General features: G+C 31.8%; 2 protein-coding genes across 2 annotated transcripts; one reads left to right on the top strand and one right to left on the bottom strand.

The window, feature by feature from the left end:
* Positions 1–2,739: 2,739 nt before the first annotated feature.
* LOC140957715 (E3 ubiquitin-protein ligase PUB23-like) lies at positions 2,740–4,221 on the top strand. The gene has a single exon (XM_073415072.1). The coding sequence runs from the start codon at positions 2,938–2,940 to the stop codon at positions 4,141–4,143; it is 1,206 nt and encodes a 401-aa protein (XP_073271173.1). The 5' UTR covers positions 2,740–2,937; the 3' UTR covers positions 4,144–4,221.
* Positions 4,222–10,763: 6,542 nt separating this feature from the next.
* LOC140957766 (E3 ubiquitin-protein ligase PUB24-like) lies at positions 10,764–12,270 on the bottom strand. Its single transcript, XM_073415147.1, has one exon. It carries the CDS (start codon positions 12,097–12,099, stop codon positions 10,858–10,860), a length of 1,242 nt encoding a protein of 413 aa, XP_073271248.1. The 5' UTR covers positions 12,100–12,270; the 3' UTR covers positions 10,764–10,857.
* Between the last annotated feature and the right edge of the window lie 6,745 nt (positions 12,271–19,015).

The raw sequence follows: 19,015 nt of genomic DNA, 5'->3' as shown, positions 1-19,015 counted from the left end.
TATATATATTGTAACAAGTGACCACACACAATCCTACGTTTAGAGTTTGAGAGAACACCGGAGAAGGCTTGGAGGTTTGGAGCGTAGATCTAGTGCAGAGAAAGATCGAATACACGCTTCAAAGGTAATCTCTAATTTCTGTGTGTTGTAATTAATGAATTCGTGTTAAATACGTAGAACAATCGATCTTGTGAAAGAAGAGATGATTGAAATCACAAGAAATTAATTTTTGTGATCCGATCTTCTCGATCTTGGCTAACAATCCCCACTAGTCAAAACCTGCATAACCACCATGTTCCGGTTAGTGGGGCTTGCTCTCTTTTCTATTTTGCTTACGACTCACGCTTTATTCTATTGTACTGCCATCAAACATTTAGGGAAGGACACTGGTTACGTACTATCATGTATTGATGAGTGATGACAACATCAAAGACCAGTACATTGGATTTATGTGAATGGATGCAAGCACAAATGTCGAAGGAAGAGTTTGAGAAATTCGCATTCTTATAGCCTGGGCTATCTGGAAAGAAAAACAGAAACTTCTACATGATAATGGCAGAATTAAGTGCGATGGCAGAGAGTGTAGCTAGGAGCGGAGCTCAGCGCTACTCTCGGACTTTCATGGAGCAAGATTGGTAGAGAAGCATGTCAACATAGTGCCTAAGCGCAGGGCCGAGAAGAGTTGGTATATTTCGACCAAATTCAAACCACGTAATCTGAGATACGTTGTCAAGCTAACTAGCTAGAAGAAATGGTATCTTTTTTCTTCTTTTCTTTTTTTAAAAATAGAAGATAATTATTATTTTCTTGAAATTAAGTTAAAGTTATATAACCGAAGTCAAAAGATACCCATATTCCAACGTACCAGGCTAGCTAGTACAACTATTCGTTCTTGTAGTTTATTATTTTTTTTGCTCTAAATCATATTATATATTTAATTGATTGATAAATCTATATTATATTATTAAATTTGAGCACATCATGTTAATTAATTTTGATATGTCAGTGTGACACTAAATTTTTTTTACAGTTTTATCATTCATAATATTTGTTAACTAATTTTGCTGATGTGAGTTTATTAGTAATTTTTGTGCATCGCTTTAACGATTTTTTCTCTAATTTATCTAAACGTTCAAATCATTTTACTAAATCTTATTTAATCATTAATATATAAGTATTATATTCTAATAAAGTAAATTTTGTTTACATAAAAAAATTTAATACGACATGCATAATGTGCCACATACACTAGTTTAATTTATTCATATTCATATAAGTATTAATATATAGAATTTAGTGTTGGCACTATATTTTAATTTAGCCTAAAGTTGGACAAGTTCAAAATCTAATCAAGCTCAGGAAGAATAATGAAGACAACGTGAACATCAGAAAAAACCCATTAGTGCAAAGTGTTTTAACACATCAGGAAGTGTACAGATAGGAAAAATCATGAGAAGATCGTAGATCATGGAAAAGTGGGAAAACCCCCCAGAATTTGAGAAATAATAGGAAGAAAAATGGAGAACAACTCAATTGTTCAATAACAAATTCTCTAAATTCATCTTCAAGTAATTTATCTTTTTAGTCTAATTCCAAGCATTTTGACTTCTTTTTCATTACAAATTCATCAATTTTTTTTATACTTTTATGTGTTCTAAATTCTAACATATTATTATAAATACAAAATAACGTTGGAAGTTTGTTGTCTTCAGTTTTTAGTATCGTTTCAATCAGTTTCTTTTATTTTGATGTATAGTAGTTTATGATATTAAAACTGATGATTGAATTTAAAATCTACACATTTGAATAGTTAGAACTTAGATTTTATTATTTTTCATATACTATGGTGCTTGTAGCAACTTGCACACCCACAACTCAATACATTGTGCATACATTTAGATTGAAGAATTTCGCCGCGTGAACCCCGGCGAGAAACAATGCCGAGGAGTCGGTCCATCGGCATGTGACGGCACGCTCTCGAGCTTTGAAAAACCCCAGATTTATTAATTTTTTATTTTAAAAAAAATACACTGGAAATTTATGTTTTTTGTACGTCCCATTAATTAAATTACAAAGTCAACGAAGGGGTTAAACACTAAATACTCATACCGAGAAATATAGCACCGACGTCTTGTCGTCTACCCCCATACTTATTTATTATTGCTAACACATCTCTACCAAATTATACACCATATATGTAACAATAATATATCAGTAATTATACAAAAAAGAAGTTGACATTTCAACATTCGGGTACCTTTCAAGAAAAATAAGCATGTTAATATCATAACTTCTATTACTTTATGTAGAGTATGGTATTTTTAAAATAATAATCAATGATTTTAACTTATTTTTAATTATATTAATTACATAGTTTAAGTGAAAATTTATACATAATTGGAGTTTCAAAATTGGTTTTTATGCATTGTTTTACTTTCCAAAAACTATCATTTTTCTCATCAGAATAAGATCAGTTTCGATAGTTAGTAGTTAGTATAATTTATAGGTTCAAATATAAAGTTGTGATTTAATTTTCAAAATGATCATGCTTAAATCATTTTATTTTTTAAAAAAAATTCATATATATGAAAAAGTCTTCTAGCATTTAAAGTTTTGAGTTTTTCAAAAACCTTAGAAAAAGTCAGCTATCAACTCTCGTTTGTCGTCCTTTCTTTGAATATCGATGTATATATCTGACTTGCTCAGCTCTTAATTACCAAATTAGTTCAGCAACTTGCATTGATCCCTTCTTCTTTCACCATCCCTAGATATATATAAAAAGCTTATCTTCCCCACGCATAATCGTTTACCGAATTCTCAGACCACTCCATTTATATATATGCTGAAATTTGTCTAGCTGGATCTGTATATCTTCATTTACGGCCGATTTGTTATTTTTCGTTCGATTTGCCATCTGCAGAAGTTTTCGTATAATCAATGGAAGAAGCACAGGAAATCGAGATCCCTTGTTATTTTGTATGTCCAATATCGATGCAGCTGATGAAAGATCCAGTCACGGTCTCCACCGGAATAACCTACGACAGAGAAAGCATCGAAAAATGGCTGTTTCAGTGCAAGAATTCCACCTGCCCAGTCACGAAGCAGGACCTTTCGAGCACGGATCTCACCCCGAATCATACTCTCCGGCGGCTTATGCAGGAATGGTGCACTTTCAATGCATATGAAAGAATCCCAACGCCAAAGGCCCCAGTTGAAAAATCCCAGATTCTGAAACTACTCCAGGAAGCCAAGGCTTCACCAAAATCACAGATCAATTGCCTGCACAGGCTCCGATCCATTGCGCACAGGGACGAGAGCAGCAGAAACCATCTGCAGCAAGCTGCTGGAGCAGTTGAATTTCTTGTAATAGTTGCGAGTAAGAACGAAGATGCGATGCATAGGAGTGAAGCGTTGAGTATTCTTCATCAGATTCAGTTATCGGAATCGGATTCTAAGAAATTGTTATCAGATAATGGTGGGTTTTTGGAGTCACTAATGCAAGTAATGGACAGCGGGGATTGCCAATCCCGAGCACACGCCGTAATGCTATTGAAATCTGCATTCTACGTGGCGGATCCCGAACATCTGATTAGATCCAAACCCGAGATTTACAAACAAATAGTACATATTTTACGGGACAAGATCTCTCAGCAAGCCACAAAAACGGCATTGAAGCTGCTAGTGGAGCTGTGTCCATGGGGGAGAAACCGGATCAAAGCGGTGGAGAACGGCGCTGTGTCAGCCCTGATCGAATTGCTTCTTGAAACTGAAGAAAGACGAGCTTGCGAGCTAGTGCTAACAGTGTTGGATCAGCTTTGTGGCTGTGCCGAGGGCCGAGCTGAGCTGCTGGCACACGGAGCAGGCTTGGCTATAGTATCCAAGAAAATACTCAGGGTTTCCAACGTGGCGAGCGAGAGGGCAGTGAGAATCATCTGTTCGATCACGAAACATTCCTCAAATTCCAGGATTCTTAATGAAATGATGCAGGTTGGGGTGGTTTCAAAGCTGTGTTTGGTGCTGCAGGTGGAGAGCAGTCACAAGACGAAAGAAAGAGCTAAAGAAATTCTTCGGTTGCATTCTAGGGTTTGGAAGGATTCTTCATGCATCCCACCTCATTTGCTATCTTCTTATCCATTACCATAGATGATTTTTGTGTGCTTTTGAATGATTTGGTTTGATCTGATCAATTTGAAATGAAAATAATTTGTATATAACTTAAATGATTTTTTTTATTGAGTTAGCGTTTTGTATTAGCGGTGATTACACGCATGAATTAAAATAGTATATTCATTCTGTTCTGTCCAACATTTTTCAGAAATTAATTTGAGAATTTCACGGAAAATTACTAAATATTAATTGTGTAAATTGATCAGTAAGTTAAATTTGGTTTTTGTCATGTAAATTCTTTTTTTAGTCATGTTTAGTCGTAGTGTTGAATCTCGTGTTCAACACATCATCAATATCTCATATCATGTTATGAATGCCTAGTGTCAACAAGGTTCGGTGCCATAGTAGCATTCCAACAAAATAGGACTCAATAAAATTTAAAAAGAAAAAGAAAAAAAAGAACCCATTTAAATCACTTTGAAACTCAAGTTAGAGACTTTCTAAGGGAAGTATGTAGCCAAATATATATATATTTGTGGTAGGGTTATGATTAAATTTATTTTTTTTTATAATGTGAGAACACGCCATCGCTATTTTTAATGTGCAATGAGTAAATCTTTGGACTAATGTAATAATCTACAAACTAAGTTAGCCAGATACACGGATCTTGTATAATTGTGAAACCTCTTTATTTGCAGCGAAAAAGTGTTATTGATATGGGATCCTTGATTTTTTTCATCATGTAAAGATAACTAAATACATGAGAATTTTTATGTGATTTACCATACAAACAATGTTTTCATAATAGGATCGGTGATCGTACTAGTTTACTTTAAAAAATGGTTCCGATTGAACCTACGGTCATACTAAAAACTATATATTATATAAAATAATAATATAATATAATAAATAATATATTTTTAATTATAAATATTTTAAATGTCTATATAAACGATAAAAAAAATATATTTATCCAAGTTTATAATTTAAGCAACATATATAATACAATTGTTTCTTTTAAAAATAAATAAATCAAAATAATATCTAGTGTTACTAAAATAATATTTTTAATAAAATTAAAAATCAAATTATATATATATATATAACCAAAAAAATTATTTTTTAAAAGAAAATAAAAAACTGAATTTTTTTTAAAAAAAAAATAAAAATGGGTAAACCGGTCGGACCGGTTTTTAACTAGTTCACTGGTTCAAGATAGATTTTTGACCGGTTCTGGCTGATTTAATCTTAAAAACGATTTATAGAATGGTTACGAACCTGAACTATCACAGATTCTCAGTCGAACTGAATGATCCAGTCCGATTTAAAAACATTGCATATGATAATATCCGGGTGAATCGGGTGAGCTGGGTCGGAGCAATCCACCGGATGATGATGATTTATGTTTAGGAAACTGAGCAAAGGAAATGGCTTCACACATAATCTGCAAACAAGAAGATGAACTCGTGAATGGGCGTCGGAGGGGTGTCTAGCGTGGCCACTCCGATGCTTAAGTCAGCAGGTGAAGATGATAACCAGTGTAGCTTGGGAGAGAAATAAATGCTACTGATGTAAATATGTATGTGTTAACATATGTCTGAATGAATTTAATGAACAATGGACTTGCTATTTATAGAAAAAAAAGTCAAGAATTACCTCGTTTTTAGTGTATACCTACTACTTATAGTCTTTGATGTTGACCTCCTGTCACGTCGACCTATCTTTTCCATCAAGTCACATCAATAGGATTATGTCAGAAATGCTAATCAAGATAAGATCTCACCTGCCTACCCACTCGAGTGTGGCACTGTTATCGAGGCAATCCGGGTAGTGACTCATTGACCGGGAACTTGAATGAGAGCCCGAGCTTATGATTACCTGGGGAAAAAATGTCCTGGGCACATACATGTCCGGCTTCTGATGAATTCTTCTTGCATACTTACCCTGATCTGGGTATCCATTGAATATCCCGAGTCATCCATGACTCGGGCTCTTATGAAGGTATCAGCATACTGCATACAAGTAATTGTCCCAATTAATCAGGTGGATGTGACTGTTCCAAGGCCTTATGCTCGATACTTGGTGTCCACAGTTGTCTCGTCCTGGTGATGCGTGGTATAGAATGATAACGAAATGTATGCATGGATGTGTCAGGGGCGGAATCAAGATTTTATAGTTGGATGAACTAAAATTGAATTTTTTTTGTATAACCGATAATATGTCAATTAAGTACATAAATGAACATGTCAAAAAAAATAAGAAACATATTCAAATTCAGAGCACTATAAAAACAAAAAACAAAGATTCATATTCAAAATTTTCGACAGTCAAATCAAAAAAAAAATCACATTAAAGTATTTTCTTCCAATAATCTATTTGACTCTTTGATTATAAAATTTATTTTGGTCTCACTAAACAATTTGAAATGGAAAAAAAAACTCTAAATTTTGAGAATATTATAAATTATTGATACTTGGTTATTGAGACACTTTCGTTATTAAAAAAGGAAAAAAAGAAGTGAGCAATTAAATCACAAGTAAAATACAAAAAAGGAAAAAAATATAAAAAAAATTCATAGAATAACAAGTGAATTTTTATTTTTATTATTTGGACTACTTACAAGGCTTTTATGATTATTAGACATATAATGGGCTGGAGTTACTTAAAATATACAAATAAATTGGTTTAGTGGGCCAATCTATTACTGTTAGGATTTAATGGGCTAATTCTAATAGGGTGAACTTGGTTAAATGTTTAAACAAAACTTTTAACGGACCAATACTAATACTAAAATACTAGTGGGCTAAGCCCAGTCTAGCCCACTAAATATTTCGCCCTTATATGCATCAGAAATCATTATTGTACGTAGAGATGTCAATGGGACGGGTATGGCTAAACCCAAGACCCGTCCCATGAAGAAAACTTTGACCCATTACCCGTCCCACCCCGGTTAAATATTCTTCGGACCCACCCCACCCCAAATACGAAATGGGGTCGGGTAGACCCGCGAGACCCGTTAGACCCGAATTTTTTTTAAATGAAAACTGTAATCTTCTTAACACATGACTGAATTATGAAACAAACAAGTCTCTAAATAAAACACAATAGAAAACTAATTCATGTCTTCGACCACACTTAATAATAACAAACAAAGTATTTTCACGACGTAATGAATTACATTAAAAAAAAGTTACTAGCTCTCCAAAAAAAGTCTTGTCATCCCCAAAAATAACTCATCAGAACTTAAACAGATAAATGTAAAATCAGCGAGTAAGCAATATTTTAGACACATTCTTCATGATCATCTTCCTCTTCATCAAGATTGGTAGGACAAGTTGGTAAATTACTTGAAGAATTACCTACAAAATTAAATAGAGAAAATACATTGAAAAAATAAAATTGTAATTTAAAACCGTAAAAAAATGTAATTTAAAGAGAGAAAGTATAGTAACAAAATTAAAATGAAAGTACAATAACAAAATAAAACTGTGATTTATTTACCTTCCACCTCACCCCACAACCATCTTCGCGAGAATATCAATTTATATCCACATATATGGGGAGGGTATGGGGCGGGTATTATAGGACCCATGACCCGCCCCATACCCAGATGAGTCTGAAAAATTAGACCCGAGACCCGTCCCATAACCCATTTAGTATGCCAAACCCGTCCCAGATGGGGTGGGTCCATTGGGGTCTGGGTAAAACCTGAACCCATTGACATCCCTAATTGTACGTTAAATTTACATTATATATAATTTTGATATAGCGAATATCCATCATAAGCAACTATGTGAGTATTATTATGGTAATGTCTTGTCTATCCAATAACAGAACGTTACCAAAGTCGATGCTCACATAAATATTCATGTTGACTTATTAAATACAAATGTTCACACAAATTTTATTTATTTCATATCATATTTAATATGTAATAAAAAAGTGACCCAAATTTCTCTTACAATAAAACCATGAATTATCATTATTTATAAACGAGGCAATAGTTATGAAATAATTAGGCATAAAGTGATTTGGGGTAGTTTTGTAGTTTCAAAAACAATGTAATGATACATAAAACATAACTCATTTTGGAAATGTTAAAATTTATGATTACCAAAATATTATCATTATCCTCTCATTCTCTGAAAAATTATATAAATAAAATAATGCCGATGATTTTATTATAGTCCACGAATTTAAATGTTTGAAAAATATGCTTGTAATATTGTATCAAATTTCACTTGATTTGGACTGTCACGACAAATCAGAATTTGGAATCCTTTAAGCACGATAAAATAAAAAAACAACTTCCACCATTCAAATTTGTTTGTGTTGGCACTGTTTTTTATATCTAAATAATGGCAAAAACTTGTGTGAGACGGTCTCACGGGTCGTATTTTGTAAGACGGATCTCTTATTTGGATCATTCATGAAAAATTATTACTTTTTATGTTAGACCAAAGTACAATAATTATGGAGGAAATTCAAAGAATCAAATTGGTAAGTGGTTGTGTTGAACAAAGACCAAGGTATAATAATTCAAAAGCTGATTATATTAATTGAGGTGAACCATACAATTTAATTGGAAAAATATTCAATGGCATTAATTTTGTTTATCTACAAAATTCGTACCCGACTCCAAGATATTATATCCTATAACATTTTGAAGAAATAAATTAAATCTAAAAAATATTGGATTTCATTATGATTTATTTGAAATAAGCATGTCATACCTTTAATTTTAAAAATTATTTTGTATAGTTAACGTGATTAACTTAGTCATTATTTCGTTCTAGTAGATCTTTTGTGAAACGATTTCACGGATCTTTATCCGTGAGACGGATCAACACTGTCTATATTTATAATAATAAGTAATATTTTTGGCATAAAAATTAATATTTTTTCATAAGGGACCCAAATAGAAGACATGTCTCACAAAATTGAATCGTGAGACTGTTTCTTAATCCTCTTCTAAAAGTTAAGTAGGTTCAATCTTTAACCTAATTTCAGAAACTAACTATAATCCATGCATTTATTTCCACTTCATAATATATAGTTAAATTTTGAACTTCAAATGTAAACTTCTTCCAAGTTGACAATTATTTTCACACTTTTAAGCGTGCATATCTTATTCGTTTGTGTTAAAATTGAACGTGTCTATTTATATTTTCTTTTTAATTAATAATCACATGTTTTTATTCTGGTCGATTAAAATTTATTTTAAAGTTTTGCTATTTTATTATTTCCACACACTTGAGTTCATCATTTACTTTATCACTAGTATTAATATACCAACACTACAAGAAAAATGATTTTCCGCAGCACGTCATCAACGGCGTGCATTAAAAGCACGCTGCGAATATTACTTTTAACTGCGTGCACTCATATGTGCGCTGTTGATATTATTGCACTTGACAGTATTAACGGCGTGCTTAAAACGCACGCTGCGGATATTACTTATCCGCGTGCGTTTATGTGTGTCGTTAAAAAATTATATAAACGACAGCGTGCATGAAAATGTGCGCCGTTAATATTTAGCGACGGTCTTTTGAAAACCGACGCAATATTTATATTAGCGACGGTTTCTTTCAAACCGTTGCTAAATTAGCGACGGATTTAATACAACCGTCGCGAAATTCAAATTAGCGACAGTTATATTATAACCGTCTCTAATAGCGACGGAATAAGTACGTCGCTATTAGCGACAAATTAACAACCGTCGCTATTAGCGACGGTTTAATTCAAAACCGTTGCTAAAAGCGACGGTAAAACCAAAACCGTCGCAAATTGTCTTTAAATACCACCAGTCGAACCACATTCTACCACAACACTTCATAACACTTAAAATTTTTCTCTCTCAAGCAATTTAAATTTCGATTTAAGGTACGTTTTTTTGTTTCAATTTTTTTTAAAATTTCGATTTAAGATACGTTTTTTTTGTAAATTTTTAAGTGTTAGTTAAAATGAATATTGTTATTATAGTGTACGTTTTTTAAGATTTATTAAATTATAAACGTAATTTTTTTTTATTGCACGCCGCGGATAATCTTGAACTTTCAACAGCTTTCAACTTTGCAGCGTGCAATGTGCGCTGCGAAAAGCAAATTTACGCGATGCGAAAAGCCATTTTTGTTGTAGTGCAACAATAAGATTTGATTTGATTTGATTTGATTCATTTGATTTTCTTTTCGACCATCTATCACGAGTAATTGGTTTGTCGAGTAGAGATAAAATTTGTTTACAAGCAATTTTCTTAGAAATTATTTTTATTTGAGAAAATGTAGGATCGACTAATGTCGTTTGATCAAAAGTTATTATTGGTGGTAACAGTGTAACTCAAATATTTTAAACCGTACAACAACTCAAATATCATGTTTCGATTGTTCTACAAAGCTAAGACAATTATTGCACCCAACAATCTCAGCTCTCAATAATTGAATTTTTTGCAATTAATGATAATCAAATATGTAACATTGTCTCTTATACCAATTTTCAAAATCAGTGTTTATCAATTTATCAAAAGTTGTAAATGGTTGTAACGATACTACTAATCAAGTTTTAGGATTCCAAACGAACGATTGAAAAAAGAAAACCCAACACACATGACATGATTATGAAGTGATAAACAATTTAGGAATAAAATATGAACAATTATAAATTAAATATTCATTTATAAACCAATCAAAAAGCGGGAAAAATTTGGAAAAACCATATCAAACGTTAATCGACGTACGCTTTGTTTTCCATGTCCTATCGAGGATGCATTGTCAGAAGATAAACCTGTATACAAGGTGAATTGCTCCATGCATTTGAATGCAGTCTCAAAATCTCCCTCGCTTTAATCTTCAAATAACCCGCACAATCTGCCTGAAGCACCATGCATAATTTCGATACAGCACTCACCCTTAACATTTCAAAAACCACCTCTCTCGTGGCTGAGAATCTAGCAAGCGATTCGATTATGCAAAGGGCGCTGTCGTCGGTCGCCGGAGAAACTCTCAGCAGCCGTTTCGCTACCATCGCTATCCCACCAGCGTGTTCCAGAAGTTTCTGCCGCCCATCGGCGCAAGAACATAAATTTGCTAATAGGTTAAGGATTAGCTCAGTTGTTTTCTTATCCGGGTTGCTCAATTCGAGCTGGGTTATTTCGAATACTGCTCCGGCTTCGACTATTTTCATCCTGTTTCTTCCGGAAGGAGACGTCTCGATTAACACACGAAGAACAGATTTCATGGCCTGCGGGGATGTTCTCTTTCGCAAAATGTTCACCATTTGTTTGAAAAATTCGAGGTTTAATCTCTCCCTAACACTGGAACTGGCAACTTCTATGATGTTTTTTAAGAATGAGAGAGCATGATTCTTGGAGGAGGTTCCATTTTCTGATTCGCTGTTTAATACCCACAAAATCAATTGAATCAAGTCCATGTAATCTTCGACAATCTTCTGGTTTTCTGCAGTACTGGGAATCCATGTAAGATGTAGAATTCTCAGAGCCTCTTCAATTCCTGACATTTTACCTTCTCTAAATCTTTTCAAGATTAAAGAAACCATAGCTTTTGGCACCCCTGCTTCAGCCATGCATTTCCGGTTCTTTTCATCCTCAGCAGCTAATTCATCCAACTTCTTGAGAGCGTTTACATGTAATAATCTGTCACCACTTTTGACATCCCGAATGAGTTTGAATACTACAGATTTATGAACAGGAGATTTCGGTGTTGGGATTTGATCGATTCCGCTTTTAGCATTGGCAATGCACCAAGCCTGGATTAATCGCCTGAGAATGTGGTTGGGAGTCAAGTCGGAGTCCGTGGGCAAGGGCTGTTTCGTGACAGGACACACCGCAGAGTATCTGTCTTCTGCGGTGGCTGTGAGCAGCCACTGCTCGATGCTTTCACGGTCGTAGGTGATGCCCGCGACGGTGGTGACCGGATCTTTCATGATTTGGAGGGATATTGGGCAGATGAAATACTGAGGTATCTCAATTTCATCCATGTGTGCCAACAAATTGGAAAAGTATTTACAAATTCGATTATTCAATAGCAAAGAAATCAAAGAAAATAAAGTATTTACAGAAAGTTTGCGCAAACTCCACAGTTTTGTGAATGGAATTCCCAAGCTTTCGAGGATGAGAAATCGCTAAATTAAATAAACATGGTTTATCTGTCTTCGCTATCGTCGTCCAGACGCAAGAATTTATACGATCATAATGTAGTAAAACTTATAATTTTAAAGGTATTAAGAGCCGTTTGGTTAATGAAATTCGCGGATCAACTTTTTTAAAAAAAATGTAGTTTTTTGTTACAAATATTTTTTTAAAAAAAACACTTAAAAATGTTTTTTTAGAAGCTGAAATTTATGGTTTTTTGACTTTTACTTCTAATTTTTTCTGAAAACTAAAACAAAAGTATTTTTTAACATTTATTCAAACGTCAAAATCACCTTTTCTTTTCATTTAATTAAAATAAACATATTTAAATATATTTTTTAAAAATATCCAAACTCATTCTAAATAATATTTAAATTATTTTATTTGATAAGGTTCCCGTATAAACTCTGTCTACTTGCTTTTAATTTCAATACAACTTTTTTAAGTTTTAAAAATATTATATATAAAATTTAATATTTTTTTCAATTGATAAATAAAACTAGATCTACATATCCCACTACTTGCCACCCCAATAATTCTCCACAAGTGGTAAGAGAAAGCGGCTAAATGTGCAAGAAATTTTTGAATGGAACAAGAAAACGACGAAGGAGAAGACTAAGCAAAAAAAAAAAAGTTAAATTGAATTTTCTTTGGTCAGAAAATTCTAGTAACTTGTTTGGTTCAAAATTGATGAATCATTTGGTCATATTGTAACTTTTTAAAATTTGCGACTGAGTATTAATTTCGGTGGTCAACGCGACAGCAGACAAATGCATGCGCACATATTTCTGAATTTTGATTGCGTTTTTTCTTTTTTAAAAAATATTAAATTTGTTGAAAATATGAGTTGAAATTATTGAATGTTAAAATTACAAGTTGTAAATATTGAAAATTAATGTGTGATGATGTATGTAATGATGTATTTATTTTTGGATTATTTCAAAAAAAACTCTATAAATAGGTGTCTCAATTTGTGAAGAGAAAAATAATTGAGTGAAGAAAATTTTATAAAAGTGTGTAGTTTAATAAATTTTGTAAGTTTGAGATTTTTACTTTTTATTGTAAATTTTTATTTTAACATATTATCAGCACGGTACTCGAATATTCAGTTCTCTATATTTTTCCAAGCACAAAAACACAAGAAAAAATAACTATATTCAAAAGTAAGAATATATATTTTACCTTTTATTTATTTTTATTGTGAATATATTTAATATATAATATCATATTGTTATATAAAATGAGTCTATGACACCTCATTATAATAACTTGATGTGAGTATATTATTACACTGCTTATATAATTTTATTGTGTTACTGTTTATTTATTGTATATATATATTTGAATAATATCATCTTATTATATAAAAGGAGTATATGACACCTCATTATAATAATGTGGTGTGATTATTTCGCTGTTTATATATTTTTATTGTGTTATATAATAATTATATATATTTGTATAATGTCACGGTATTATACGAAAGGAGTCCTGACACCTCATTATAATATTATGATGTGATATACATAATTATTTAAACATTATTAACATTATATACATCATATTATTACCATAAAATTTACATATACATACATTTATTTATTTTTTTAAAGATTTTGTAACGGTCATAAACGGCTTTTTACCCTATAAATAAGATTTTACAAATACATTCAATCGCACCAAACTTACTCTTTCTCCCCAAAAATTTTCTTCAACAAAATTTTCAAAAAAGAAGAACATGGTTCTTTCAAGGTTATTTTGTATAATTTTATTGGTTATTATACTCACTAGTCTTGTATTTATCGTAGAATATCCGCCTCGTTTTTTTTCTTTATTTTTAAAAATTCATGTACTTATAATTTATCCGTTACTTTTTATTGCCATATTAATATATTTAGAACTTAACTAATAAAATGCATTGTTATTTTTTTAATACCACAATGTCAAATTTGGCAAAGCTGAATTTGTTGCGCTCGACATTACCAGAAAAAATTATATGTCATGGACTCTCGATGTAGAAATACATCTTGAGTCATTGGGTCTAAGTGAGCCATTAAAGAAAATTGTATCTCATCATCACAAAAAAAAAAAACAAAAGATATAATATTTTTGTGTCGAGATCTTGATGAATGATTAAAATATGAATATCTCATTAAAAAATATCACATGGCTTTATGGAAATGACTAACAGAAATATTTGAACATATAAGAGAAGTCATACTTCTGACCGCCCGTGATGAATGGAATACGTTAAGATTCCAAAATTTTAAGAAAGTCAATGATTACAACTCGGTGATGTATCGAATAATATCGCAATTAAAATTTTGTGGACATGAGGTTACGGAATCGAAAATGCTTGAAAAAACATTTTTCATTTTTCAAGCATCAAATATAACTCGACAACAACAATATAGAGTGCGTGGATTTGCGAGATATTCTGAACTTATCGCATCTCTTCTTGTGGCGGAAAAGAACAACGAGCTGCTAATGAGAAATCATCAGTCCCGACCCACTATATCAACAACATTTCCAAAGGTAAATGTTGTAAGTAAATATGAATTTAAACCTCGAAACCAAAATCAAAGTCAAAGATAAGGTTTTGGTCGATGTCGTGGTCGTGGCCATGGTTTTGAAAATAATCGAGATATTTACTTCTATAACTCATCTCAAAAGAGCGTCACGAACCACCCACTGAAAAGACATCATGAGAACATGAGGTTAATGAAAATCACTTAAAACGATTTGAAAGTTCTTGTTTTAGATGCGCCACTCCAGGACATTGGTCTCGTATTTGTCGAGACCCTGAGCACCTTTGTAAGCTTTATAAAGAATCAATAAAGGAAAAAGAAAAAGAGATCAACTTCACTGAATACAGTGGTCGTTTAAGTGATTCAACTCATTTTGATGCTGCAAATTTTCTGAATGATTTCTCTGAAAATGATCAATATATTAGTTGAATTGAAATGTAAAATATTTATTTTTGATGTGCTCATATTCTAATATTTTATTGTATAATTATGATATGCCTTATATTTTTCAATAAATTACATATGTATTGTAAGTAATTTTTTTTTCATTGCGTATTTTTTTAAAGTTTAAATATGGAAACTGCTATGAACAAAGCTAAACAAGGAACTAATCACATGGAAGTTTGTACACCTGATAGTGGTACAACGCACGCTATTCTCCGAGATAAAAGATATTTCTTGTAATTAAAACCAACAAAAACAATGGTGAATACAATATCAGGTCCTGCAGACTTGATTAAAGGTTGTGGTAAAGCATNGATCCGGTTCGACCGTTCGGTTGAACCGGTTGAACCATTTTTTAAGGCTTGATCGGTTCGATTAACGGTCCGGTTATAAAAACACTGACTCAGACAATAAATGAAGGAAATGAGAAATATGNTTATTATAAGACAATTACCAGATAAAATAAAAACTGAATCACATATGTTTCTTGAATGTATTCAGGGTGATATTTGTGGGCCAATTCATCCACCATGTGGTCAATTCTAAATGTTAGAGGGAGAAAAGAAACATATCGAAAAGAAAATTACATTGTATACATCATCATTGTTACATCTGGATCCAAGAATTAAACAATGTGAAAAAGATGTATAGTAAATTGTGCACTTGCAAAGAATAGCAAATCAAATACCAGATGAATTTGCAAACACAAAAGGGGTAACTGAATCATATATATATGTTGTAAATGCCCCTGCTCGAATTGAAATTTCAAATAAACAAATTGAAGACACTCATGATTTCATTAAATGCTTGAAGCGTGGAAGGCGAATCGGTTCCAAGGATAAAAATATTCGAAAAAGAAAAAGTATAGAAAAACACGATGATCACAAAATAGAGAATGATATTCCGACAGAAAAACATGATGATGAAAATGTTCTGTTAGAACCACAAACTGATGAGAATCGTGAAATATCTATCAATTATATTAACACTGGAAAAATATGGAACTGAAAAGATACATCATAAATGACAATGAAGATCATGAACTAAAATCTTTTGGTGAATATAAAAATCGACATGATTAGATAAAATGGAAAGATGTCATCCAGGTTGAATTGGATTCGCTAAATAAACATAATGTTTTTGGGCATATAATCCTTACACCTGAAGATGTAAAACCTGTTGGGTACAAATAGGTCTTTATTCAAAAGCGAAATGAGAAAAATGAAATATAAGATATAAAGCTCGACTTGTTGCACAAGGTTTTTCTCAAGGCCTGGAACTGATTATGAAGAAACGTATTTACCTGTTATGGATACAATTATGTTTCTGTATTTGATTAGTTTGGCGGTATCTGAAAATTTAGAAATGCGTCTTATGGATGTTGTTACAATTTACTTATACGGATCACTCGATAGTAATATATATAAATGAAAATCCCTGAAGGATTTAAGATGCCTGAAGCACAAAGTTCAAAACCCAGATAATGTTATTCTGTGAAATTGCAAAGATCATTATATGGGTTAAAGCAATCCGTCCGAATGTGGTACAATCGGCTAATTGAACACTTAATGAAAAAAAGATATGTAAACAATTCAATATGCCCTTGCGTTTTCATTAAGAAAACAACATCCGTATGCGTAATTATTGTTGTATATGTTGATGATTTAAACATCATTGAACGAATAAGGAAATTCAAGAAGTAGTGTTGTACATGAAGAAAGAATTTGAAATGAAGAACCTTGGAAAAACAAAGTATTGTTTGGGTTTGCAAATTGAAAAAAAAATGTGGAAAATTTGTTCACAGTCAAATTATACAGAAAATGTCCTTAAACGTTTTAATATGGATAAATCAAATCATTTAAGTACTCAAATAGTTGTTAGATCATTAAACATAGAAAAAGATTCATTCCGTCCATGTGAAGATGATAAAGTTATTCTTGGTCTAGAATTATCATATCTAAGTGTTATTAGTGCCCTTATGTATCTTGCAAATTGTACAAGACCTGATATATCTTTTGTTGTAAATTTATTGACAAGATTTAGCTCATATCCAACAAAGAGACACTGGAACGGAATTAAACATATATTCCGTTATCTACGAGAAACGACAGATTTGAGACTTTTGTATTCAAAAGATACCAATCAAAGCATAATTGGTTATGCTGATGCTGAGTATTTATCTGATCCACACAAGTCACGTTCTCAAATCGGATATGTATTTACTCGTGGAGGCACTGCAACTTTTGGCGTTCACAGAAACAAACACTCGTAACAACTTCTTCAAATCACGCCGAGATTATTGCACTACATGAAGTAAGCCGTGAATGTATGTGGCTAAAATCAATGACCGAACATATACAAATCTCATGCAGATTATCATTCGACAAGAAGCTTGTGACACTATATGAAGATAATGTAGCATGTGTTACTCAAATGAAATAAGTATACATAAAAAACGACAGAACTAAACATATTCTCCCTAAGTTTTTCGCACTCACCCGAGAGCTTGAGAAAAATAAAGATATTGATATTTGTCACATTCAGTCAAGTGAAAACTCATCAGATCTCTTCACGAAGGCACTTCCTACGACAATATTCGGAAATCATACATATAACATTAGGATGCGCAATCTACAAAATTTGTGAAGAATCGTTCGTGTTAACACGTGGAGAAGTTTATGTGACTGTACTCTTTTTTCTTTACTATGGTTTTTATCTCCATGGGTTTTTCCTAGTAAGATTTTTAACGATTCAGTATAAAAACACGTAATGAAGACAATCATGGTATCATGATCATCATCACAAAGGGGATTGTTGAAAATATGAATTGAAATTATTGAATGTTGAAAATAAGAGTTATAAATATTGAAAATTAGTGTGTGATAATGTATTTATTTTTGGATTATTTCCAAAAAAATTCTATAAATAGGTCTCTCAATTTGTGAAGAGAAACACAATTGAGTGAAGAAAATTTTATAAAAATATTTAGTTTAATATATTTTGTGAGTTTGATATTTTTACTTTTTATCGTAAATTTTTACTTTTAACAAAATTACTATTATCATAAAAATGTTGTAAATTAAAATTGTAACTAGTGGGATTCATGGCTAAGAGGTAGCTTATAAATTTTTAGGTATCATATTATATATTTTTAGTCTTTAATAGAAAATTTTATGGTTTTTTTTAAAAAAAATCAATTAAATTGGCAGCTTTAATGATCGGGCCTATGAGATTTTTTTTTTCCTTTTTTAAATAACAAAAAAATCCTTTTTGAATGAATAGAAATTTTCTGAAAAATATTTCTTGTAGTTTGAGAAAAATAATAATAAAAGAAAAGTAGAAAAAGAGGCAAGATGAAGTGAGTGGGGGTTTATTCAGTCGGATTATATATATTCACACTTTTATTTGGCAATACTCCATTGCACAACACCCACCCAACCACCCACGAGTTTCTATAATTGGATAGTTGATGTGTTACTACCTAAATAATAATTAATCACCCACGAGTTTCTATAATTGGATAGTTGATGTGTTACTACCTAATTAATTATTAATTAATTAGGACAATACGCTTTCTGTCTCAATTATATAAATTACATTTTTTCTTTGTATCTCTCAAATTCACTTTCCAACCTAGACGCTTTCACTTTAGATTTGAAATCCTTTTATGCTCACAAATCAAAATCCCTCCATCCAAATGCAGTATTCACCATAGAAAAGTATTTATTATTATTATTATTATTATTATTATTATTATTATTATTATTATTATTATTATTATTATTATTAT

The sequence above is a fragment of the Primulina huaijiensis genome, chromosome 14, assembly GCF_012295235.1.
Source record: "Primulina huaijiensis isolate GDHJ02 chromosome 14, ASM1229523v2, whole genome shotgun sequence".
Classification (NCBI taxonomy): Eukaryota; Viridiplantae; Streptophyta; class Magnoliopsida; order Lamiales; family Gesneriaceae; genus Primulina; species Primulina huaijiensis.
The sequence above is the reverse complement of the archived record's forward strand: the minus strand, read 5'-3'. Positions and strand labels throughout refer to the sequence as shown.